At 42.7% G+C, this 24,499-nt stretch overlaps 1 protein-coding gene across 2 annotated transcripts; it reads left to right on the top strand.

The window, feature by feature from the left end:
• Positions 1-2,682: 2,682 nt before the first annotated feature.
• TMEM45A (transmembrane protein 45A) lies at positions 2,683-22,541 on the top strand. 2 transcript variants are annotated; one of them, XM_035115921.2, is made up of 6 exons: positions 2,683-2,940; positions 15,283-15,475; positions 17,116-17,328; positions 18,591-18,775; positions 20,104-20,249; positions 21,951-22,541. In XM_035115921.2, exons 2-6 carry the CDS (start codon positions 15,289-15,291, stop codon positions 22,042-22,044), a joined length of 825 nt encoding a protein of 274 aa, XP_034971812.1. In that variant the 5' UTR covers positions 2,683-2,940; positions 15,283-15,288; the 3' UTR covers positions 22,045-22,541. The 2 variants fall into 2 exon arrangements, with proteins under 2 accessions (XP_034971812.1, XP_034971811.1); XM_035115920.2 differs by having other exon boundaries at positions 15,280-15,475.
• Positions 22,542-24,499: the final 1,958 nt, after the last annotated feature.

Raw genomic sequence — 24,499 nt, 5'->3', positions numbered from 1 at the left:
ATGGACCTCTCTTTTGGTGACACAATTGATTTTTGGATATACCACCCTTTTCTTCACAAAATCAAGGTGATTAAAGAGTGGGATTTCGTCTGCTTTACCAGGACACTTTTATGTATGGAGTATGGCCAGTTTTGAAGGAAGAGACTCTAACTTGAAGGAGATATCACCACCACCACCTTTCTGCATGCTAATTCCAATTGAATTCCCCAAGTGTTTTTGCTTAAGTAGCCAAAACAATATCAAGCAACCAGACATGACAGCAGCACACCATCATCCTTAGGGCAGTGAGGTGTGCAGAAGTACAAAAAACAAAGGAGGGGGAGGGAAACCCCACAAAGCAGTCCAATGAAGACTATGCTTGACTAGTGAACTGAGAATGCTGGCTGTGAAAAGAAAAAAATCTGGAAAACTGGATGCACATCACCACTCTCTGAGCACTTAGAGCCTCTAGGGGTTCCAACATTTACCCAGGGTTCTGTTCAGCTGAGACTCTGCTGTCTTTTAATATATTTTATTTGAACACAACCTGAGCATAGGATGGAGGGGCTCACAGCATTAACACCCTCATAGATCTTGCTTCCCATTGCTTTCAGGGAAGCCCCAAAGTCCAGCAAAGAGCAAACACGTCTCTCTCTCTCTCTCTCTTCTGCTTCATCTTGTTTCCAGCTCACTAATCACAACTCTGGCTATCCTTCTCCTACATACCAGCCAGATGAGATGGGTGGGGAAAGCCCTCACCCATTTAGCACATGGTGGAACCAAAGCCATTTCCTTGAAAAAGGAACTGGTTTGGCAAGATTGTTTTTACACAGTCTACACCCAGAGATGCAGGAACCCAAGAATCTGAAGGAACCAGAGTATCACCCAGACTGACCCCACAAGCTTTTGTGTGTGTGTGTGTGTGTGTGTGTGTGCGCGCACACACACACACACACACACACACACACACGAAGGAACCCAACTGCTTTCTTCCTCTCTTGTCACTCAGCACCCACCCACCCACTCACTCTGAGCAGTCCCCTTGTTTGAAAAGGGCAAACTCTGAAGGCTCCTCCAAGACACAAATAACACATTTTGTTCCAGGGACCTACTTTGGGAGAAGTCATAGCTCAGTGGTAGAGCATCTGCTGTGCATGCAAAACGTCCCAAGTTCAATCTCCAGCATATGCAGGTGGGACTGGGAAAGACCCCCTTTCTGAAACTCTGGCAAGCTGCTGCCAGTCTGTGTAGACAATGCTAAGCTAGACAGACTGTTGGTCTGATGCAGTACAAGGCAGCATCCTATGTTCCCTCTGTTTCCAATTTCCAGGAACAAGTGTCTCATGCAGCCAAAATTACACCACCTATGCACAAGAGGGAGGTATTGGCACACTTGGTAAAACCATAAGGTCGGACTAGACGCCCCTTGCTATACCTTCTAACTCCAGAATTCTATGATTCTGTGCCAACGATGCTGACTTTTCCTGCTCCCTACCCCCACCAATGTGTGAAATCTTAACATTGTAAAATGCCAAACATTTGTTTGCCTATCCTTTGTAGCAGACTGATGTTTATCAGATGGTACAAAGATACAGTACTGTATATGCCTTTCCTGGTTTTCTGTTCCCCGTTTTGCTTTTCTATTGTTTCTCTTTAAAAACTACTCTTTTACAAAGAGGAGAAGGAGGAGGAGGAGGAGGAGGAGGAGGAGGAGAAGAAGAAGAAGAAGAAGAAGAAGAAGAAGAAGAAGAAGAAGAAGAAGAAGAAGAAGAAGAAGAAGAAGAAGAAGAAGTGCAACTCTGGAACAAACTTCCTCAACCTCGGCCCTCCAGATGTTTTGAGACTACAATTCCCATCATCCCTGACCACTGGTCCTGCTAGCTAGGGATCATGGGAGTTGTAGGCCAATAACATCTGGAGGGCCGAGGTTGAGAAAGCCTGAAGTTGCAGTAATTCTAATTGCAACCAGAAAGCAGAAGCCTCTGGAGATGATGGATTCAAGAGGCGAGAAGAGGCCACCCTTTCCCTGTGCTGGAGAATAAGGGCCAATATTAATGGGGTCTTCTTCTTTTTGGGGATGTCCAGCTCTGCAAAAACAAAAGCCTTTTAGTAAATGGAACCAAATAAAGGAATTGAATTTGCATCTATAAGACCAAGGAGGTTCGTCAAACGATTGCTGCTTAAAGGGTTCTCCTGAAAAATCCAGAGGGCTGTGCTTTCTTTCTTTCTTTCTCTCTCTCTCTCTCTTAAGACCAGCAGGAGTTCCTACAAAGGAAATAAATGGCTGTTCTTCTGGGACTCCCAAAAGTGCCCACAACGAAGGAGGGGGGAGAGAACATCTTCGCTTGGCTCTTGGTAGGAGAGCACCCCTCGTTTTCTCCTCACAAGTCAGCAGGCCTCCGTGACTCCAATCGGGCCAGTGGGCACCAGTTGTGCCCATCTCGCCTGTGGGACACTCTCTCCCCTTCCCTGCCTTTGGCCACCTCCCCTCTATGCCACATCACGGCAGCCCCTGAGGCAGTGCTCCTCTTGCCCCAGCAGAGGGCGGCTGCAGGGAGGCGGGGAACTCTCTCGCAGACGGACGCCTCCTCCAGCCCATCCGCAGGCGAGAGGGAGCAGAAGGCGCCAATGGGAAGCGGCTGGGCGGGGCGCGCGCGGAGGAGAGAGGCAGAAGGCGCCGGCTTGATTGCCCCAGCGGCGCCACTGGCCCGAAGAGGCGCATCTCTAGGCAGAGGGAGGAGGCGGGGAGGAGCCGCCCCCGCCGCGCCGATGCATCTTTCCCGGACGACGATCGCGTCCAGCCTTTCGTAGCTGCTGCTGAGGAGGGATGAGGTCACCCACACGTCCGCATCCCTGAAAGTCGTCGTCGGAGCTCCGCGGGTTAAATGATTCTCAGAAGTTCCCAATTGGGACAATAAGGATCATTTTGCAAAAAAGTTGCAAAGAAGCAGACCAAGTTCGGTAAGCCTTAGCCCCCCTGTATTTGCGTGGTTCTCCCCCCTCTCCCACAGATTTGAGGGAGTGGATCTCTCCCATCTGCTCCGGAGTGGATCTCTCCTGTCTGCTCGCTGCCCGATCCTGAGCATGTTCACGCCGAAACGTCTCCTTTCCTGAGTTTAGTGGTACTCGGGCAGTTATGCGCTTACCTGGGAATAACTGGATTCCGTGGGAGTTCTGAATAGGAAAATCATTTATATATGATTTGTAGCAACGTAGACGCACGTCTTTGAGCATCTCTCGCTGGAAACTTTCCGCTCAAGCCTTTCTCACATTCTTGCGAGACGTTCTCCTGCGCAAGTCCCGTCGAAATGAATGTTAAACGCCTTTCTCGCACCTTGGGCGGTTTTTTGAGGACTGTGCAGGAGAACTTCCCGCCGGCTGCTGTCTTTTTTTCTGTGGCTCCTGCAAAGTCGACTCCCTTCCCCGCTACACCGGAGTTTGCGGAATCAAGGGAGAGTGGTGTATAGAATAGTTCTTTTCATATTTGTTATTTGGCCTGCCTTCTATTCTTTCTTTCTTGTGGGGCTTGGTGGGAAACACTCAGTATGCCTAAATAAATAGGGAGACTTGTTGAAGATTAATTAACATGTTTTAGTTGCTCCTTTGCCTTCAAGACGAGCATAGGTTTTTTTTCAACAACAGCAACAAGAATCTGACCAAAATAAAAACTTAGTTGGTCTTTAAGGTGCTATTGAAGGATTTTTTTTTATTTTGTAGCAACAAGAATGTGATCTAACAATTCTTTTCTTTTTTAAAAACATTTCATTATTCTGGTAGTACTGCAGATATTTTCAGCATGAGTCAAGCGTTGATAGCAACTGATCTATGCGTAAATACAATACAGTATGTCACAGAATATTAGATACAGGTCTAGCTTGCTTGTTCCTTTATATGCTAGCCTGGGTTGTTATGACACACAGGAATGCTCCCAAGAGTAACTGGAAACACCTTTTTGCTGATTGAAAATATGACCCCAAAATATTATCGCCCCACAATAGGATATTTCAGCATGGTTTTTGTCACTGTTATTAAATCTTAACCTATAAACTAAGCATGCTTTCTATATCAAAGATTATTCTGCAAACCAATGTTTCCCCTTATGAATTTCATAAAAGTAAGTCATGGAAGTCGAGAAAAGCTGCTACAACTTAGTTCCCTAAAACAGAATCCTCCCCCAACTACCAGACTTTTAGAGGACATCTGGAGGCAGCCCTGTTTAGGGAAGCTTTTAATGTTTAATAAATTATTGTATTTTAATATTTCTGTTGGAAGCCTCCCAGAGTGGCTGGGGAAACCCAACCAGATGGGTGGGGTATAAATATTATTATTATTATTATTATTATTATTATTATTATTATCCCTGCCACAGCCATGCTGCCCAATATGATTCAAATACTCCAGGTGGTAGAGACATAGCTGCCAAGTTATCCCTTTTTTACAGGGATTTTCCCTTATGCTGAATAGGCTTTCTCGCGAGAAAAGCGAAAACTTGGCAGCTATGGGTAGAAAAAATGGTGGACAAAGTCTGTAACATTAAAGATGGCTTTCTAATTCAAGGGATACATTAATGCAAGTACTGTACTAAGTAATGTAGGCCTTCTGGGTCATGTCCTTGTTATCTACACCAGCCCCTAAGCAATGTTGTTGCATATTTTACTGTGGTGAATAATAGAATTGTGAAATGGATTCTTCAGTTCATCTGCTCCAGGTGTGGGCAGCTGCAAAATGGTGGCTTGGGAGCATGGGCATAGCCAGGATTTATGTTGGGGGTACAGGATTTATGTTGGGGTGTGTGCAGAACCAAGCTAACTGCAATGTGATTGTTCAGTTAGTTAAGTATTTTTATTTATTTACTTGATTGGGGTGGGCAGCTGCTTGGGGGTGACATGCAAAATCTACCCCAGAGTTTCTGCAGATCAGGGATTCTTAAAGCTTTTTAGCATGTGTGTAGGGGGGGGGCATTTTGTTGTCGCCATTGTTAAAACTAATGGGAATCAGAAACCCCTTGCCAATCTACTGAAAATTGCTGAGATATCACCCATTCATGTAGATTTGTCTTCTGCCTGGCCCATGTCTAGCTGAACCAATCCGCTGCTTAACGCAGGGCTTTGTATTCTCTCCTAAAGTTCTGGAACAGATTAAAGAAGTTCTTAGGCCATTTATCATCTCCAAAACAAGAACGCCCCCCCCCCCCGCCCCCATGATGCATACGCAGCTCTCCAGCCATATGACACCACATACTACAATTCCCCCTACTCTGGGCACAGAGTCTCTTACTCCATTCTAGATTTCTCTAGTCAGAGCTGATGGGAATGGAGGGACAATGATTCTAGCCAGCACTAACCTAAGGAAAATGGCAAGCCAGGTAAATAGTAAAACAATCCACAGCCAGGTAAATAGTAAAACAATGCAACATCCCCCTATTACGCTAGGCCGCAGGCCTCAGAAAAGGTGCGGCCTGTGGGGAAAGCGGGAGGGCAGTCAGAGCGCAGCCCATGGCAGCACTCCCAGACAGCCACTAAGAAAGGCCCCAAGAGGTCACATTATTAAATATTATTATTATTATTAATAATTCAAATACCTAGCCCAAGGCAACGTAGTCGGCTACATGGCTGGCTGAATGAGGAATTGAACTCTGGACTCCCAGGCCATACTCAAGATACTCTAACCATTATGCCACGTAATTTAATTTAATCACAATTTTTAAAATAAAACCGGCATAACAGTAACAGCAACCTTTTCCAAGCACTGCTCAAATACAACGAATCTTGCCCGCTAACCAGAAAGCAGCAGCAGGCCCCAAGACACCGAGAACAAAATATTTAAAATGGTGTTTTAAATGGTATATTATTTCAATTATTATAAAATCATTTAGAATGGTACAACTCCCACACAAGCAACCAGGGGGAGCAGCTGAAAGGCCGGAGGCTGGCAAGATGGCGCTTCCCGCCAAAACTGCCCCCCAGGATGACTAGGCATATAGCAGCAGCCCAGGGAGAGGTGGGTGAGCAGCAGAAAGTCGCGGCAGAGGGTGGCCCCAGGCCCGTGCTCCCAGCGCAGCCCCCCGCAAGCGGCTAAAAGCCGCCAAACAGCTGGCCGGTGGGAAGAGAGGCACCGAACCCGGTGCCACCCAGCACAGCCACATGCTCGCTGTTGACTCAACAGGAGCCCCCCGAACCGCCCAGGAGGGGAAGAAAATAAATTAAAATAAAATAAAATTGCTCAAGGCAGCCCCGAAACTCCCTGACCGGCTGCAGCGCGTGGGCCCGATCCGGAGCCCGGGGAAACAAGCCCAACCACCTGCCAGGTAAACGCTGGAAAGTAGCTAGGTCAAGCACTGATCTGGCTCAGTCAATATTCTCCATTCTGGCTAGCAGCATCTATCTAAGGTCCTTCGCAGGGATTGAACCTGGGGCCTTAGAGATGCAAAGCAGAAACTATACCACTGAGCCACAGCCTGACCCTGCTAGGTATGGGGGAGATAAAAGAAAAAAGAAAAAAGGGGGGAACCAAAAAGGGGGGGGAAAATTTAAATTTAATGAAGGGGGGTGAAGAACAAATATAATATTAAGAATATAATGTGAAAAGGAGAAATTAAATTGCAAGTAGCTTAAATCAGCAACAATACAACCGTCTCCAGGAGCTAGAAGCACTGAGATTCGAAGCGAGCAGCAAAGAGATAGCACAAACTGCTCCTTCGGCTTAAACATAGCAAGGGCTGTCAATCAACAAATTGCAACAGGCAAAAATCCCCAGCAACAATTAAACCACCAATCAAAGCCCAATATCAGACCCGCCCCCAAAGCCATGGGTCGTCTTGTTAGGCCTGCCGCAACCCATGTTCTCTCAGCCATATGACACCAAATACTACAATTCCCCCTACTCGGGGCACAGAGTCTCTTACTCCATTCTAGATTTCTCTAGTCAGAGCTGATGGGAATGGGGATAATTTGCCTCAGTTGTAGGCTAGTACCGGTACTTCATACCCAACAGAGTTCCATGCGGTAGAAGAGGAAGAATGACGTGATGGCTCTGTGCAAGAAGTCAAATTTCCCCAAGAAGTCAAACCTTCCCATTGCCTTTTTCAAGAGAGTCATTGCATGGCTCTCAGGTGTTGATATTTGGTTGATTGGGCCGCATCCGGCCCCCGGGCCTTAGTTTGGGGACCCCTGCCTTAGGCCTTACTCCTCTGTCACTAGAGCCACATGTGGCTTCCCGTCAAGCACCACAGCCTCTTGCAAATTCCAACATTTGTTTAAAAAGCTTGCAATGTGCCTCCTTCCAGTGTATCTGGTAAGTGTGCATGTGCACACTTCTCCTCTTTTGCAACAGGTTTTACTCCACTTTTCCTCTTTTGCAACAGCAATGAAACAACAGAAATTGCCAACAGTGGAATTTGAGCAAGGTAACCCCGCAAAGAAAAAGAAGAAGAAAAAGCTGGGGTGGATTTGATTTAAATCAAATTGATTTAAATCACGATTTAAATCACTAGTCAGTAAGACTTGATTTAATTCATTTTGTTTACAGAAAGACTCATACTTGCTAGTATAATCTTAATATTTACAACCAGATAAAGGTTTCATTTTTGGAATAATAAATTTTCAGAGTAGTTTTTACAGTTTTTTCAAAAATTACTGATTTGGTTATACTATTAGAAACACAGACAGATAATTATGAAATTATTGTTTATATTTGGACATCTTTTCTGCTGTACTTTATTGGGAGGAGAAAAATAATCATTTCCTTAATAACAATTTAAACAATTTATATAACTAAAACAATAACATTATAGCATATGTATCCGTGTTTGTTAACTGATGTTGTTAAACATTTTTTTTTTAAAAAAAACCCACTTTAGACTGAGTTTTAGCACACATGAAAAAGTTAAAACAAATTTTTATTTCCTGATGAATAGCCTTTGGACTATAAAGGTAAAGGGACCCCTGACCATTAGGTCCAGTCGTGACCGACTCTGGGGTTGCGCGCTCATCTCGCATTATTGGCCGAGGGAGCCGGCGTATAGCTTCCAGGTCATGTGGCCAGCATGACAAAGCCGCTTCTGGCAAACCAGAGCAGCACATGGAAACGCCGTTTACCTTCCCGCTGTAGCGGTTCCTAATTATCTACTTGCATTTTGACATGCTTTCGAACTGCTAGGTGGGCAGGAGCTGGGACCAAGCAACGGGAGCTCACCCCGTCACAGGGATTCGAACCGCTGACCTTCTGATCAGCAAGCCCTAGGCTCAGTGGTTTAACCACAGCGCCACCTGGGTCCCTTAATATTTAAATATTTAATAATATTTAAACTTAAATAGAAAACTATCTTTAAAAAGATTTTTCCTCCAAAAGCATTTTATTTTAAAAATCCGATTTAAATAAAAAAAATCCCATTCAAATAAAAAAAAACTTGATTTTTTTTATTTAAAAAATCATTGATTTTTTTATCCACCCTGGAAAGAGCATTGAGACTCAGCTTCACAAGCAGTGTGCACACAAGTGGAGGTTAATGAAATAAAAGAAATAGTTCTCTTTAACTGGTGTAAACACAAAATCCAGAAATTAATTAGCTGACCAGTAGAATGGGTGTGTCTGCTATGTTGTTGTTTAGTCGTCTCCGACGCTTCGTGACCCCATGGACCAGAGCATGCCAGGTACTCCTGTCTTCCACTGCCTCCCGCAGTTTGGTCAGACTCATGTTGGTAGCTTTGAGAACACTGTCCAACTATCTCGCCCTCTGTTGTCCCCTTCTCCTTGTGCCCTCAATCTTTCCCAGCATCTGGGTCTTTTCCAGACAGTCTTCTCTGCTCATGAGGTGGGCAAAGTATTGGAGCCTCAGCTTCAAGATCTGTCCTTCCAGTGAGCACTCAGGGCTGATTTTCTTAAGAATAGATAGGTTTTATCTTCTTGCAGTCCATGGGACTCTCAAGAGTCTCCTCCAGCACCATAATTCAAATGCATCAATTCTTCGGCGATCAGCCTTCTTTATGGTCCAGCTCTCACTTCCATACATCACTACTGGGGAAACCATAGCTTTAACTATATGGACCTTTGTCAGCAAGGTAATGGTCTCTGCTTTTTAAGATGCTGTCTAGGTTTGTCATTGCTTTTCTCCCAAGAAGCAGGCGTCTTAATTTTGTGACTGCTGTCACCATCTGCAGTGATCATGGAGCCCGAGAAAGTAAAATCTCTCACTGCCTCCATTTCTGCTATAGTCTATATTTCTGCTATACTCTGCTATAGTGTCTGCTATAGGCTTCTAGTTAATTGAGATAATTGCTCAAATTAAAGCTGCATCATTCTCTGCTATAGGAATGTAAGAAGTCAGGTCCACTGGCTAATAAAATTTTATACCTTAGACCCGTTAAAGATGATCCATTGACTTCTTCTTAAGAAGGTCTACAGCATGACTGCCCTCTCCATGTGTGCATCTTGCACATCTTCAAATTCCATAAGAGCATCCATTACGTGCCCGGAGGATCTTACAAAAAATGCACAGCAAGTTCAAAACAGAGTGAGACAAAACACTCCATAAGTTAATAAAGGCAGCAACATTTATTGCAGAGACAACCTTGGATATGATTCAATTCGTCATTCATGCAATAGCTACAAAAGTCGTGGCATGCCAGGCTCTGTGGCTGAAACACTGAGAAACACACACCCCATTCAAAGTCTATTCTGAGATGATGCTTTGAAGGATATCCTAATAGAGTCTAAGATACGGAGGGGGGGAAGTATTCAAAGTGACACACCTTATTCTCAATACCAGTCCTTTCGGAATTTCCAATACCAAGGAAAAGCCAGAAATTATAGGCAAAACCTCAGTGGCACATACCTAAGTACTCTGAGAAGCAACATCCAAATAGGTTCCAGAATCCCATGGAGAATATCAATTCCCACCCCAAGGAAACTGAATACAATAAGGTAGGGGTCATCTTCAATATTTGTTCACATGTTACAGCACACAGCCATGGATTGCTGGTCCTGAACATGATAAAACATGGATACAGAATTCCTATTGACACCCTAGTGCTTCCCTGCATTTCCTCCCAGTGGTCCTGGTCCTCATACAGAACGAGTCTTGTCCAACCACAGAGATGTAGTCAGGACAGAGGTGAGGGACCTTTTCCAGCTGACAGCCACATTTGCCAAGTGGGTGGAGCAATAAATGCTAATTTTACATTTTGCACAGTAGGCTAGTTTCTGCATGTGCACACACACCTACCTTTCTATTCTCTATGCAGGCAAGCAAGAGACATTTTTGGAATTCAGCCTGTCAGAAGCATTTGAGAAATACTACCTAACTTAAGATCACTTGGTGAATTCCTTACTGATCTGAGTTCCAGCTCATTCTTTTAACCACTGCCCTACCCCACTTCCTGATTTCAATGAATAGGGTTTGTGAAACATTTATGCACAGTGACAAGAGATTGTTCCAGTGTTTGATGTGCCCCTAAGCTCGGAGACAAGTCAAACATTGATAGGTATATTTCCCCCAAATACTGTAGTGTCTTTTTCTCTTAAGAAAAGGTTACTGTAAAATACAGTATACGTTTCACAGTAACCTTTTTATCAGTGGTGTTAGAAGAAAAACACACACTATTTTTAGATAACATTTATTTGTCAGAAGACAATATTATTCCATACAATATTTTTTCCCATTCAGTTTTGGCTCCATATCTAAGAAATGTTATTAATAAACAAAACAAAACTCTTTATTAATTCTGTTCTACAGTGATTTAATATAGCACATTCTGTTTTTAAAGATGCCTGTACTGTAAGGTTCTGCCAATAGTTACAAATCTGCTTGGATAGCCAGAAAATGAGAAGGAAAGTCTGAGAGACTTACTGGAGTCATCAGTTCCTTAAAAAGCACTTTTGTTGTCTGCCATTTTGAGTCTGACATCTTCTAAGGTTTACACAGCAAATTGCAAGGTCTTTTAATGCCATAAACGAAGCTGGCACAGAAAAGGAACAAGGGGCCCATATTACACCTTCTAACTTATGCTATCCGTTTGATTATTCCAGAGATTGGCGACCACAACATTTCCTTCGGATTGCTTGCATACACATTCTTTCCTTCTGGCTCACAAATTTTGGCTGTTTTTGTGCCAGCACCCATCACAGCATTTGACCCTTTACTTTCTATCTCATTGTTTCTCCTTGCACTGTGCAGACTGAGGCTTGTGCATTGTATCAGTGGCATGGTACATAGCAAGAGGACAATTGTGGGGTTCCTTTTTAGGCTGTCCAGTCTGCTGGATATGGGAAGAGGAGGGTCATGTTCATAATGTGATCATTATTTGATCATCAGTTGTTCAACATTGCATTGATGAGTGTTGAGAGGCCCTAATCCAGGTGCCCTGCCTAACCAGGTGAGAACTGCTTAATAACAATTTATTTAACTAAAACAATAACATTATAGCATATGTATCCATGTTTGTTAACTGATGTGGTTAAACGAGTTTTACTACACATGAAACAGTTAAAACAAATCCTTATTTCCTGTTGAATAGCCTCTGGACTATAATGTAACTTAAATAGAAAACTATCTTTAGAAAGATTTTTCCTCCAAAAGCATTTTATTTTAAAAATCCAATTTAAATTAAAAAAACTGATTTGAAGTTTTAAAAATCCAATTTTGTTTGGATTTTTTTAAAAAAAATCATTGATTTTTATCCTCCCTGCTCCTTTCTGAGTAGACATATAGGACTGCGCTGCATGGCTGCAATGTTCTGCACATGTATCTGGAAGTCAGCCACACACTTGAGACTTACTTTTGAGTAAACATGCCTAAGTCTTTTTGGGAGCAGGAAAAGCCTGAACGTTGATCTTGTGATTTGTGCATGTTTATAAGCAAAATGGAATTTGTCTCAACATTTTTACCAGATTCTTATTCCTTCTTGAGCCCCATGTTTTTGTTTACTAAACATTGTGACAATGTGCAAGCTGTTCGTTTGAATTCATTGTAACTGCAATCATTATTATTTATTATGGTTGCTAATTGCCTTGGCGATATCTCAAAGCGACTTGCAAGATGCTTAAAGCACAGAATGACTTATCAAATATTTAGCATCCAAATGCCATTGAACAGGCACAAAAAGAAAACATCAAAATGACTAAAGGTGTTCATCATTCATAACTGCTTCCTGAATGCAAGCTGTTTGTAGGCTCATTGATACATCAACTGGCTTGCTTTGATGTGTTGGCACAGGGGGCAGCTTTCCTGCCTAGTCTGTGCACCTGCAGTGCCTATTGTGACGAAGAATAAATTCAATGGCATTCAGGGAGATCAAAAACCAAGGGAAGGAGAGCTACCTAGCAAAAAGAAAAGAAAAGAAAAACATTTCTACATATAAAGACAACAGTAGTACAGTCAAATCAAACCTCAGATCCCCATTTTGGAACGTTTCGGCTCCCGAATGCTGAAAACCCAGAAGTAAGCGTTCCAGTTTTCAAACATTTTTCGGAAGCTGAACATCCAACGCGGCTTCTGCTTGAATGCGGGAAGCTCCTGCGACCAATCAGAAGCTGCACCTCGATTGTCAAACATTTTGGAAGCCGAACGGGCTTCCGGAACGAATTATGTTCAATAACCGAGGTTTGAGTGTATATCATTCATGCAGACAGGCTTTGAAGTGTTCTCTTTTCAACTTTACAAATAAATGCCATTTGTGACTCAGGGATGGTGAACCTCAGACTCGGGAGTCAAATGCAACCTCTCTATGTGGCCCTCGAAATTCCCCAAGCCACACAAGCTTTCATGAGTCCCACCCCTCAGCTGTTCTGCTTTGCACCCTCATTGAGTGTTTTTTGCCTAGCTGGAATGTGTCCTTGAATGCTAATAATGCTTCTTGCTTGGCTGGAGAGAGAATAAAGAAGGGTATGTGAACATGAAGAAACCAACCTGTTGCCTGCTTTTTGTGGCGTACTTTTGCCTCTGACCATGTCCACCTCTGGCATGTGATGGGAGGGTGTCCAAACTGGAATGTGGGGACATGCACACACATATATTTTAGATTGATAGCTTACCCCTTCCGCAATGGGAAGGGGAAAACTCAAGTAAACAAATCCGTGAGTTTCTTCTAGTTTAACTAGTTTCCTCCCAGCCTTCTTCAACTAACACCTGGACCCAAAGACCAGCTCAAACAGAGAGGCCTCATACACACCTTCTGAAAAGTGTGCTAGGTTGGACTTCCACAAATGTAGAGAGGAATTGGTAATTGGGGTTTGCAGCATACGCAGCAGAGGGTTTCAAGCTTCTGGAAGTAGGAATTTCCTTTCCTCAAGTCAAACGGTGCCTGTTAGTTTCATGTTGTTGACGTTTCTGTGGTTATCACAAGGTGAACGTATATAAAATGGCTGTGGCCGTAACCACAGCAAATATTCCTTTTCAGTTTAATCTTTGTTATAGCCAAGGAGTGCCTTTGAACTTTGCTACTAATCTCCCCACTCTCCCTGCTTCAGATAAATATGCAAATGTATTCCTGGGCTAAAATAGAAAACTAACAGGGATGTATTCATATTTTTTTGCTATTCTGGGTATTTGCTGACAGGAAGAAGAAGAAAAAGCCTGACCATTCAAAGCAAGCCTAGATGTGAACCTCACAGAGTGTATGTTGAGTATGACTATTCAAGCCCAACCAAAGAAAATATTTCTTAAAGAGAAGGAATTTATATCCTACATCAGCTGCCCCCCCTAAATTAATCAAAATCAACACAAATCTGAGGTTCTGCCCCCCCTAATAAAAGTGTGCCCCCCAACAATAATCCTAGCTAGACCCATGCTCAAGAGGGAGACTTATAGAAGGTTGGGGAACTGACAGAAAGTACCACCTTGTTTCAGAACCAAAGTTTTAAGACCTAAGCTGTAACACCTAAGTGTTTGTTTTAAGGAACAGAAGAAAATATAAGTTGCACATTTATCATCTTGTTTAGAAGCCTCTACCACTGAATTTTACACACACACACACACACACACACACACACACACACACACATTAAGAGGTGTGTGTGTGTGTGTAAAATATTTCTTGAAATAATTCCATCTCCTGGTGCATCTCTTGCTTTATTAATATTGTTGTAAAATAAAATCTTTTTCTTGTTTAACTTCCCTAAGTCTCCAAGTGCAAAAAGTTTTATTTAAAAAAGCAAAAATTAGCCAGTCGTGAGAGGGCATATCTCACCCATACAGTCACGATTGTTTTTCAGTAGAGAAATTTGAATCTGGGTGGTGAATCAGCTGCTGTTGTGTTCCGCTGTAAAATAAATATTCATTTGCTTAGCTTTTCTTTTTTGCATGTTGCCTCTAAATATTGCCTCTTTGGTCTACCTGCAACTTCGCTGTGGGCGCTGCCTTTTCATAGGGACAATGGGTCCAGCTATCAAGGTGAAGGGTAAATAGCTAGCAGCCATAAACCAATAAAAGTGAAAAATGCTGATTTTGAGCCTGACAATCTTCGTTAAAGATTAACCCTCAACCTGCATGTTAACAGATACTTTAATTGCATTCACTTTCCATTTAACTAGCCATTTCCATGTTGTAACAACTTTGAAGGGCCTGCTCACTAGCTCATTAGAAGCTTTAGGCTGCAATCCAAACAAAACACAGTTAGAGAACATGGGGTGGTGGTGGAGGAGCTTAATGGAGCTGGGGGGGGGGGCAGGACATCGCTGCATCCACAGCCCTGCTGCTTATACGGTAGCAGCTAAAGGTGGTGGGGCAGGCAAATGGCTGCACCACCTAGGGGTTTCTGTAGGCCAGTTGAGACTGTCAGGAGCTCTGGCTCTGAAAATAAAATAAAAGGGAATTTGGATCGCAGTGTTGAGGAGGAATGGAAAGGAATCTGGAATCAGAATGTTTCAATGAGAAGTGCATATGCACACATCTTTTAATACAAGCTGAGATTCCTGCATTCCAACTCTACAATTCTGTTATTCTAAGGGTGGAGAACCTGTGGGTCTCCAGATGTTCTAAATAGAACTTGCAGCCTAGCCATGCCGGAGCACTGGTTATGTTGACTTGTGCTGGTGAGAGTAGGAGACGCAACCGCATCTGGTTCCCCACCCCTGCTGTAAAGGAGAGCTCAGATCTTCCAAGCATTATAACACTAGGCTCTCCACTGTCTCCAAGGCTGCATCTGTCCAGCATGAGGATCCACGTGACAAGCAAATGTTGTAAATCCACCTCCTGCAGGAATATGTTTATATGCAGACTGAAACTTAGATTAGAGCTACAAGTGATTGATTTCTCCCAGGAACGCTTTACTTAAGAACACTCTTTGACTGTGTCTTTTTGTGCAGTAGGAAAAGATGGCAAATTTTAAAGGTCATGCACTTCCTGGGAGTTTCTTCCTTATCTTTGGCCTGTGGTGGTCTGTGAAATATCCACTGAAGTACCTCTGCCGAAGGAAAAAGAACTCTTCCATTGGTTCCAAGGCAGGATTTCATCGCTTAGAAATAGCAGAAGGCATAGCCAAAGCCTCCTTTGCCCTTATTGGTAAGTTGCTTTTCTTTAGCAGTGTTTCCAAATAAAAATGGTTAGGATTGAGGATGTTTGGATCTTCATGAATAACAATAAAAACCATGATTATTTTTGAAACAATATGCGTTAATGGTAAAACAAATTGTAGTGTGGATTCTGTCATTGAATGGGAGAAGGGTCACAGCTCAGTGGCAGAGCATATTTTTTCTGTGTAGAAGGTCCCATGCTCAAAGTGAGCCTCCCTGAGGAGAGCATTCCACAAGTGGGGAGCCTCCACAGAAAAGACCTGCTCTCATATTGCTGCCCACCGGACTGGAGGTACACAAAGAAGGGCCTCATATGATGATTTCATGGTGTCAGGGGACTGTCAGCAGCTCCTGGCTGGTTGCCCAGGAAAGTATAAAGACAAGGAAAAGTTTCTTGCAGTCTTTTTAAATTTCAAACTTTACAGAGAGAGGCTATAGAACCCAGCCTCTTGGATAATGGCATTGTCCCAAGTGAATCTCCACCCCCAGTCTCTCCCACTTTCTCATTCATTATTCTCATTGCCTCCTTTACAGGTGCTGCTAAGTGCCCTCTGTCTTTGAGCTCTTTGCTCTCCTACTTTTAAGGCTCGCCGGGTTCTGGGAGATGGTGGGTCTGGAATGCTTTCTAGTGACAACGTGTCAGCCAACTTCTGCTCTGGCTCTCCCATGATTTCCCAACTTTCCCCCTCATCTGCTGCTGAGCTGTGACCTCCCGCAAACCCCTGTTGTAAATCTATATTGTCTTCCTCTTCCTCATCCCTGGATAAGGCCTCCATCATTCCTCCTCTGCCCAGTCTCTGGTGGTCCTTGAGGTATTACAGTCCTGAGCTATTTAAGGTTTTGTAGGTCAAAACCAGCACTTTAAATTGAACCTGGATACTAATTGGCAGCCAATGCAGTCGGGCCAAGATTGGCGTAATGTGCTCAAACTGTCTTCTCCTGGTGAGCAACCTGGTTGCTGAATTCTGCACCAGCTGAAGTTTCTGAACTGCCTTAATCATGATGCAGTAATCTAACCTGGAAGTTACCACACCATAGACAACTGATGTTAGGCTATCCCTGTCCAGATAGGGGTGTAGCTGGGCCACCAGCCCAAAGCTGATGGAAGGCACTTTTTGCTACCGAGGCCACCTGAGCCTCAAGCAACAGCAGTGGATCCAGAAGTATCCCCATTCTGTGTACCCATTCCTTCAGAGGGAGTGTAACCCCATCAAGAATAGGCAGCCTCCCATCCATCCAGTCTATAGAACCACCCACTAACAGTGCCCCAGTCTTGTGTGGATTGAGTTTCAAGTTCATTGGCTCTCATCCAGTCCATTACTGGGATGGTGTCAAGTTTCCTTTTGGGGTTCATAGCTGTGGTTCCAGATGCTTAATAGTGCTAAAGAAAGAACACATGAAATGGAGTTGTGGGCAGTAGCATTGACTAGATCAAGAGGTATTCGTAAAGGACTGACCTGAATTTTCAGCTGTTGCAAAATAACAACAGCTGCTGCAAAAACAGCAACAACAATAAGTAAGGAGAAAGGTTGCCATTACCACAGTGATGCTAAAAGGCTTTAACTAGCCTTTAATCAAGCAACTGAATAAGAAGGTTGTTGACGCAGTCTGCCATTATTTCACACACAGGTATGATCGCCGAGCAGTTTGTTCCTGATGGGCCACATCTGAAGTTGTATAATTATGAAGAGAAACAATGGGATCACCTAATGAACTGGCAGCATGCAACCATGTATCTTTTCTATGGCATCTCAGGGCTGGTAGACATTGTGGTGCACAGCACTAATGTATTACCAGTAGCCTTGGACAGGTTGATGCTTTCAATTGCTGTTTTTGTGGAAGGTGAGTTGACTGTATCATACTGTTAATGGAGGAAAATTGTTTCTGAACTCTTAACACAAAAATGAGAAGATAAAAAGTTATCAATTAGAGCAGTGCTCGCCAACCTGGTACCCTCCAGATGTTTTGGACTGCAAATCCCATCAACCCTGCTTTGCCCCAGGTTGGTAAAAGCTGCATTAGAAAAAGTACATCGTATAGTCATGTTTGAAAGGGTGCAATAAGGAAAGGCTGAAGGAAAGGTCAAGAATGAGAATTAATGGAGCTGAATAGTGAACTTTCTATCTTTATTAGGCAGACTAAGGGCAGGATAGAAGAATTAAAGATTTGGGGTTTGAAGTAGGGTTAAAGGCTTCTTATATTTAAGTTAATTAAGCAGACATCATGGTTTGCATGTACACTACGATCCCAAACATAACACACTTATTGATGAGTGTGGCTCTCTGCTTTGAGTTAACAATATGTTTAGGATTACAGAAGCATGTACTTTAGGGTTGCCATATTTCCAAAATGTTTAAAAAATAGGAAAGCACATATATGTACATGCATTTTCATTTATGAAATGAAAATACCTCAGCATTTAATGTAAATTATGTATACAAATATAATAAGAACAATACCTTTGGGGGAACACAACCAATATTTTTGTCCGCATTTTATCAATCTGTTTGCTGCTGGTGTTCTGTAAGCTGCCTTGTGATGAGTCTCGCCCTGAAAAGCAGAGTAGAAATCTTTCAGCAAATAAATAGAGGGAAAATGTGTACATCAAAACTTTCATAGTGGGGTTTACTTTCGTACTTCCCCCTACTCCTGCCATAACGGGGTTGGGGGTTGGGGGGGGTTGAGCATATGGAGGGAAGATTTAGTTTTTTCCTCTCTTGCCCAAGTCCTGATAAAAATCACTTCCCCACTCGACTGCTTTGCTCTGTGTTGCCAGTTAAAACACCTATTATCAGTTACAGAGAGGGAGCATGAACCTGACATGGTTGCTAATTAGTATTCCATCTAGTTTCTATTTTGACCCTGAGCACCGCAGAATTGGGGAGTCCTTAGCTATCTCCCCTCCTCCAAGGGAGGTGGGATATTGGATTCTCCCTACTGAAATTCTAGGTACCTGAGCACTTCTTGACTTTACTAAAATAATGCATGCATATACACATAGGTTACTTGAAACAAAACCAAAATATTACGGTTTGTAACAGAAATTTTGTTCAGTAAATTAATTCGTGAAGCAAAAGTAGACACCCTCATTTCTTTGTTACCAGGTTTTCTCTTTTATTTCCACATCCACGGCCGAGCTATGTTAGATTTCCATGTTCATCAGTTACTTGTAGTCGCCGTCTTTGGAGGAGCTGCTTGCATCTTCTTGGAGGTCTTCTTCCGTGGCGTCATTGTCCTTGAGATGTTCCGAACAAGTCTTTGTATACTGCAGGGGAGCTGGTTCTGGCAGGTGAGTGAGTCTGTTTCCTGCTTTTGTAATCAGTTAATTCCCAGGAAAACTTTGATTTCAGGCCCACCAGCAGCCAGTGTGGTGTAGAGGTTAAGAGCGGTAGACTCATAATCTGGGGAACAGGGTTCACTTCCCTACTCCTCCACATGCAGCTGCTGGGTGACCTTGGGCTAGTCACACTTCTCTGAAGTCTCTTAGCCTCACCTCACAGAGTGTTTGTTGTGGGGGAGGAAGGGAAAGGAGAATCTTAGCTGCTTTGAGACTCCTTAGGATAGTGATAAAGCAGGGTATCAAATCCAAATCCAAACACTTCTTAGGGAGCGGATACCATTGCCCCCCCACCTTCTGTTGTTCCTCTAATTACCAGGCAGACATGTTGAAATTGGAGCTGGTTATGTCACTGTGGGACATTGTGCTTTATTACATTGATGGCCACCTGGTATTCATCAGAGGAAGGCTGCCACCACCTTCCTCTTCATTCATCATCTTCTGCCTTCACAGGAAAGCCTGCTTTCTCATGCCTGCATTTAACAGAAACGTACTTAACTTGCATTTATATCCCACCTTTTCTCCAAGGAGCTCAAGGTGGTCCACATGGTTTCCCCCCTCCTCATTTAATCCCCACAGCAACCCTTTTGAGGTTAGTTGGGCTGAGAGACAGTGAGTGGCCCAAGGTTACCCAGTGAGCTTCACAGCTGTGGAAATTTGAACTGGCGTCTCTCAGCTCCTGGTCCATATATATTATGACACGGAAAACATCTAGGTAAAAAAGAGAAAAGGTGGAGAGTTTCTTTGACAAATGGAAGAGTTCACAACAGTAGACTAAGTTTCAGAAGGGAAGGCAGCTCTCCCCTTTGCAGTGCTTTCAATGAATAAGCTTAAATAAATATGTTCAGTACCATACAGTAGAAGAATTCACCAATGCATTCTCTTCTCCAGGGTGTTCCTTTGTAGGTTTGGGGTTGAGACTTATCTTCTTTTACTGCTGCTTGTAAATTTCTATTTAAGAAGCATTTCAAAAATGTAACTGTGAAATTACCTTCTTTGGGCTGGTGTTATTATAAAAATATAAGTGTGTGTCTTACATATTTCAAAATATAGACCAATGATGCATCATTTTATAAAAATTCTCTTTAGAATCGTAACACAATGTGAATTTTAACCCTTTAGTCCACATATACTCTCAGTGTTCCATCTGTATATTATAACCCTTTTTGTTTGCCCATTTAATCATGCATTCTGTAATTAGATCTTCTGTTTCAAATTTCAACAAAACTTCAGCAATAACATATCCATCATCTGCCACATGTCCTTTTTTGACACCACAGATTGGATTTGTACTTTATCCTCCAAGTGGGGGTCCAGAATGGGACCAAACGGACCACAGTAATATCATGTTCATCACCATGTGCTATTGCTGGCATTATGCATTTGCACTTCTAATAATGGCTTTGAATTACACTGTAATCAGCTGGTAAGTAAATCCCGAAGAGTTTCATTTAACTTGCCACTAAATGCTAGAGCATGGTTCAACACAACATAACTCTCAGCTGTGCAGTGTTGGCTACTCCAGTTCTGGAGGAATGTGAAATTGCAATGACCTCCATGTGTCAGCCTGCAACCATTAGCATAACCCAAGTGGGCTTTGCTGTTTTCTCACAACCTTGCTAGGAAATAAGCAAGGTTCCTCGATGTAATTTACAGTGAGCAATATGTGTTTCTTTTTCTTCTGAAAGAGGTAGCGGCCCGTTGAACTCTGTGAGGCTCTTTCCGGTAGTCTGTCTCGTCTCAAAGCTTAAGATCAGGGAAGACGCATGAACGTTTTGCTCATGGATCTATTTGAAATGCCAACGCCCAGCCCTAGAATATTACAGGGTTGGGTCCAGAGAAATGCCATTGAAAAGGATAGGAGTGGCAGAGTGGTGACCCTCACCGGCCCTCAGGTCAGTTGCGTCACTACTGCCTACCAGGAGGTAGAGGGTGAGGGATGAGGTCAGAATGGTGGAAATGGACAAGCAGGAGCACATGCACCCTAGCCTCACAACCCCCTCCCTCTCCCACTCTGCACCCTGGTAAGCAGTAAAGACACAACTGATCAGAGATCAGGTGACTTCCAACACCCATCGCCTCTGCCAAATGGTTGAGGGACTCTGCTGAATGACGCAGGTTGTGGTACAAGGGAATTGAGGAGGGGATAGCTGATGAGTGAGCACTTTAAAGTGTGACAAAACCAGGGGTCAGCAAACTTTTTCAGCAGAGGGCCGGTCTACTGTCCCTCAGACCTTGTGGGGGGCCAGACTATATTTTGAAGAAAAAAATATGAATGAATTCCTATGCCCCACAAATAACCAAGAGATGCATTTTAAATAAAAGGACACATTCTACTCATGTAAAAACATGCTGATTCCTGGGCCATCCGCGGGCCGGATTTAGAAGGCGATTGAGCCGCATCCGGCCCCCGGGCCTTAGGTTGGGAACCCTGGACAAAACGTTGGTAAATTGACTTGGGGTACACATTGTTACTATGGTAATCCTGTATAAAATAGGCAGCTCCACACTTGATTCCTACCCGGCTTAGAATATATGACAATGATTTTGCAATTCATGTGCAAAGCACAAATATTTATATAAACAACTAAGGTAAGATTGCCAACTTCAATTAAAAATTATACAAAATGAAACATTTATTTCAATGAAAATTTCCAGTCTTTGATGTCACCAGATTATATTGGCCCACACCACAGGGAGAAAAGTCATTTAGTAATCAGCTGAGTGCCCTGGATGAGCTGATAATGGGGTTATTAACTATTTTACACAAATATCTTAGAAAGAGCAAAGCTATATGTGAGTGTTTCAGAAGTTCCCTCTCTGCATGGACATATATGACTTTGGGATGGCTTTTGCTTTAAATGACCGTCAAATACTGTTGAAGGCAGCTCATTCATTTGTGCACTTAAGAAAACTCTTCTATATTTTAAAATACTGTAGTTGGATCCTGTAGATATATATGCTACTGTATCAGGATATATAATTGGAAAACAGTCAAACCAGGAGTATAAGTTTATCATTCAGAAAGGCTCTTTTGTTGTTTGATATTAAATAGGAGTTGATTTCCTGACACCTAACCGAGTGAACATGTGGCCCAAATTGTTCTGCTTTGTTTTCCCCTCTCCAGGATAGTTCGCACAAAACTAAAACAAGCTCCATCCATGGAAATTGGATTATTGAAAACATCTGAGCGAGACCAGGAATCAGAAGATGAGATCTAATTCAGCACAAATGTTTTCTTAAGGTTTAGCACCTATTCTTTCCACTTCTGAATTGTAATGGCATTTTTATCACATCGTTAAGACTCTGCATTAATTTATGAAACTTCCATTAGTGCATCATTTATCCTTTGCTTGAAGTAGAAAGAGAATGTTTTGCTAATGAGTAGGCTGGGGTGACATTGCCATGTGCAATTCAATCCAGACCATTATTATGGGGCTATTCTTTCATTGCTCTTGGGTAAACTGGGAGATTTCCACACGTGGCAATCGAATGCAACCCTGCCGTTGCATAAAACTGATTGTATACACCTTAAAACCAATCCAGTGATAAAGTGTGCATATCTGTTTTTAACTATAAATAATAATTTGTTGTCTGGTTTCCAAAGGGTATATTGCAAATTTATATTTTTTCAAAGTTATTGCTTTGTTTATTATTATTTATTATCAAGTACAATCTAATTGCATTAAAGGAAATACAAATCTAGTGCAAAAAAAAAGTTAGTGTCATGACTTAGGACACAATGGTATTCTTGAAACGCTGGATGATTGTAAGCAGTATGTTGGACTTGTTACTTACCTTGCAGTGGAGTCCATTTATATAAAGAAGGCATTTATATATATCTGCTGTATATCTTAGAGCCTTTGCTCTGAATTTATTCAGTGTGTAGTAGAGTTGGGTGAGAGGCTCAAATCCCCACTTGACCACGAAACTTGACCACACCTTGGAAAAGTCATTATGTCTCTGTGAGGCATGGGGAATATGAGGCCCTCCAGATGTTGTTGCACTCCATCTCCCATCAGCCACAGACAGCAAGGCCAATGATTGTGTAGGATGGTAGTCCAGCAACTTCTGCAGAGCCACAGGTTTACTATCTCTATACTCAAAGCAAACAGGGATTACTGTTTGGGAGAGGGATTATGGCAGTGCTACCTCCCTCACGTTCAGATACCTCTTCCTGCAAGTAGTGCTCATTCCTTTTGAGTCTGCTTACTGGGAAAGCACCATTTAGAAGTATCCTTATTTGTGCCACGTTACTCAGTATGAAGCTATACTCAGGAAATACCATATGATATTGCGTGCCTTTTAGCTTTCTTGTCAGTAAGTATATTATTGGCTGGGAATAGCGTATGTGGGACATAAAGTGGCAAGTGTGTCTAGCAGATTTAATAGGGTGTACATATGCTCTGTTTAGAAAATCCAACTTTAAATGACTCCTCTACCAATGGACAAGAGCATTTTAATTTCTACTTCACATGTACTTTTTAAACACCAAAAATTATTGTTATAGCAATCTTTTGGTAGAGAGGAGGAAGAATTCTATCTATCAAGTAATCAATGAAGGATCCTTCAGGCTAGTGCAGCTACTTAAAATTATGAATAATAACTTGGTTTTAAATGTTGAAATAAATTGTTCCAGTTTACTTTGAAACAAGTAACATTTGTAGTCTGGATTATTTTTTTAAAACTCTTTAGTTGAGTTCCGTGGTTTAATCCACTTGCACTAAGGTTCTGGACATTTATCTATCCTTCAGTCAAGTGCTTAAAATGGGGAGCCTCTGTTTTCAATGGGTATTTATTACCAAATATATGTGCATAGGATTTCAGCATCAGATGCAGCGAAGTAAAATGTGAATTATGATTTTTATTTGAGGTGTGCAGTTGCAATTATGAGAATGGCTTGAGTCCACACACATGTGGCTTAAGTCTTCTGCTTTTCGTATGTATATCTCTGTTACTCATCCACATCAGTGGGCAATGAGAAAATGCTTCCATGCTGTGTTCCGGCCCTTCAGAAATTATTTCTCCATCTTCCACAAGCTTTTTCCATGTGTGAATATGTGCAGCAGGTCTGTCTGTACCTATGCTTATGTGACTTACACAGGAAGATTGCAAGAGCAAACATTACCTGCCCTTAGTTATCATGTTTCAAAATGAGCATAATGGAGCTCTGCTTCTGGGAAGATGGGATGGCTGTTAAAACTAATGTTTTGGAGAAGCTACGCCCTTGCATCCCTCCAGATATTACAACTCCCATTGGCCACAAGCTAACATGACCAATGAACGAAGTTATAGTCCAACAGCACCTTGAGTGTTACAGGTTCTCCATCCCTGCCTTGATGGATCTAAGTGGTTTCCAGTGGGGGATCATCTTGCAGGCAGGGAGTTCCATATTCATAGACAAATTCAAGGAGGAGAGGAGGGCTATTGATGGCTCCTAGCCATGATGGCTGTTTTCTGTCTCCATGGTGTGGGGGAGACAGTAATGTTTCTGAATACCAGTTGCTGGAATTCAGCTTTTCTGCTCAAAGACCCGCTTGTAGGCTTCTCACCGGCTTCTATGAGAACAGGATGTTGGACTAGATGGGTTGTTGATCTGATCCAGCGGGCTTTTCCTATGTTCTTTGCATGTTCCCAAGCCATTTTAATTGGGGTTCCATTGTGTATGGAAGCCCC

Source organism: Zootoca vivipara, chromosome 4, assembly GCF_963506605.1.
Source record: "Zootoca vivipara chromosome 4, rZooViv1.1, whole genome shotgun sequence".
Lineage (NCBI taxonomy): Eukaryota > Metazoa > Chordata > Lepidosauria > Squamata > Lacertidae > Zootoca > Zootoca vivipara.
This window is presented reverse-complemented; position numbering and strand designations above follow the sequence as displayed.

Bases quoted from the DNA above. Each gene is read 5' to 3' on its own strand.
- TMEM45A (XM_035115921.2), top strand. From the start codon at position 15,289: ATGGCAAATTTTAAAGGTCATGCACTTCCTGGGAGTTTCTTCCTTATC. The intron at 15,476-17,115 runs GTAAGTTGCTTT...TTTCACACACAG, and splicing joins AGCCTCCTTTGCCCTTATTG to GTATGATCGCCGAGCAGTTT. The intron at 18,776-20,103 runs GTGAGTGAGTCT...TTGACACCACAG, and splicing joins AGGGGAGCTGGTTCTGGCAG to ATTGGATTTGTACTTTATCC.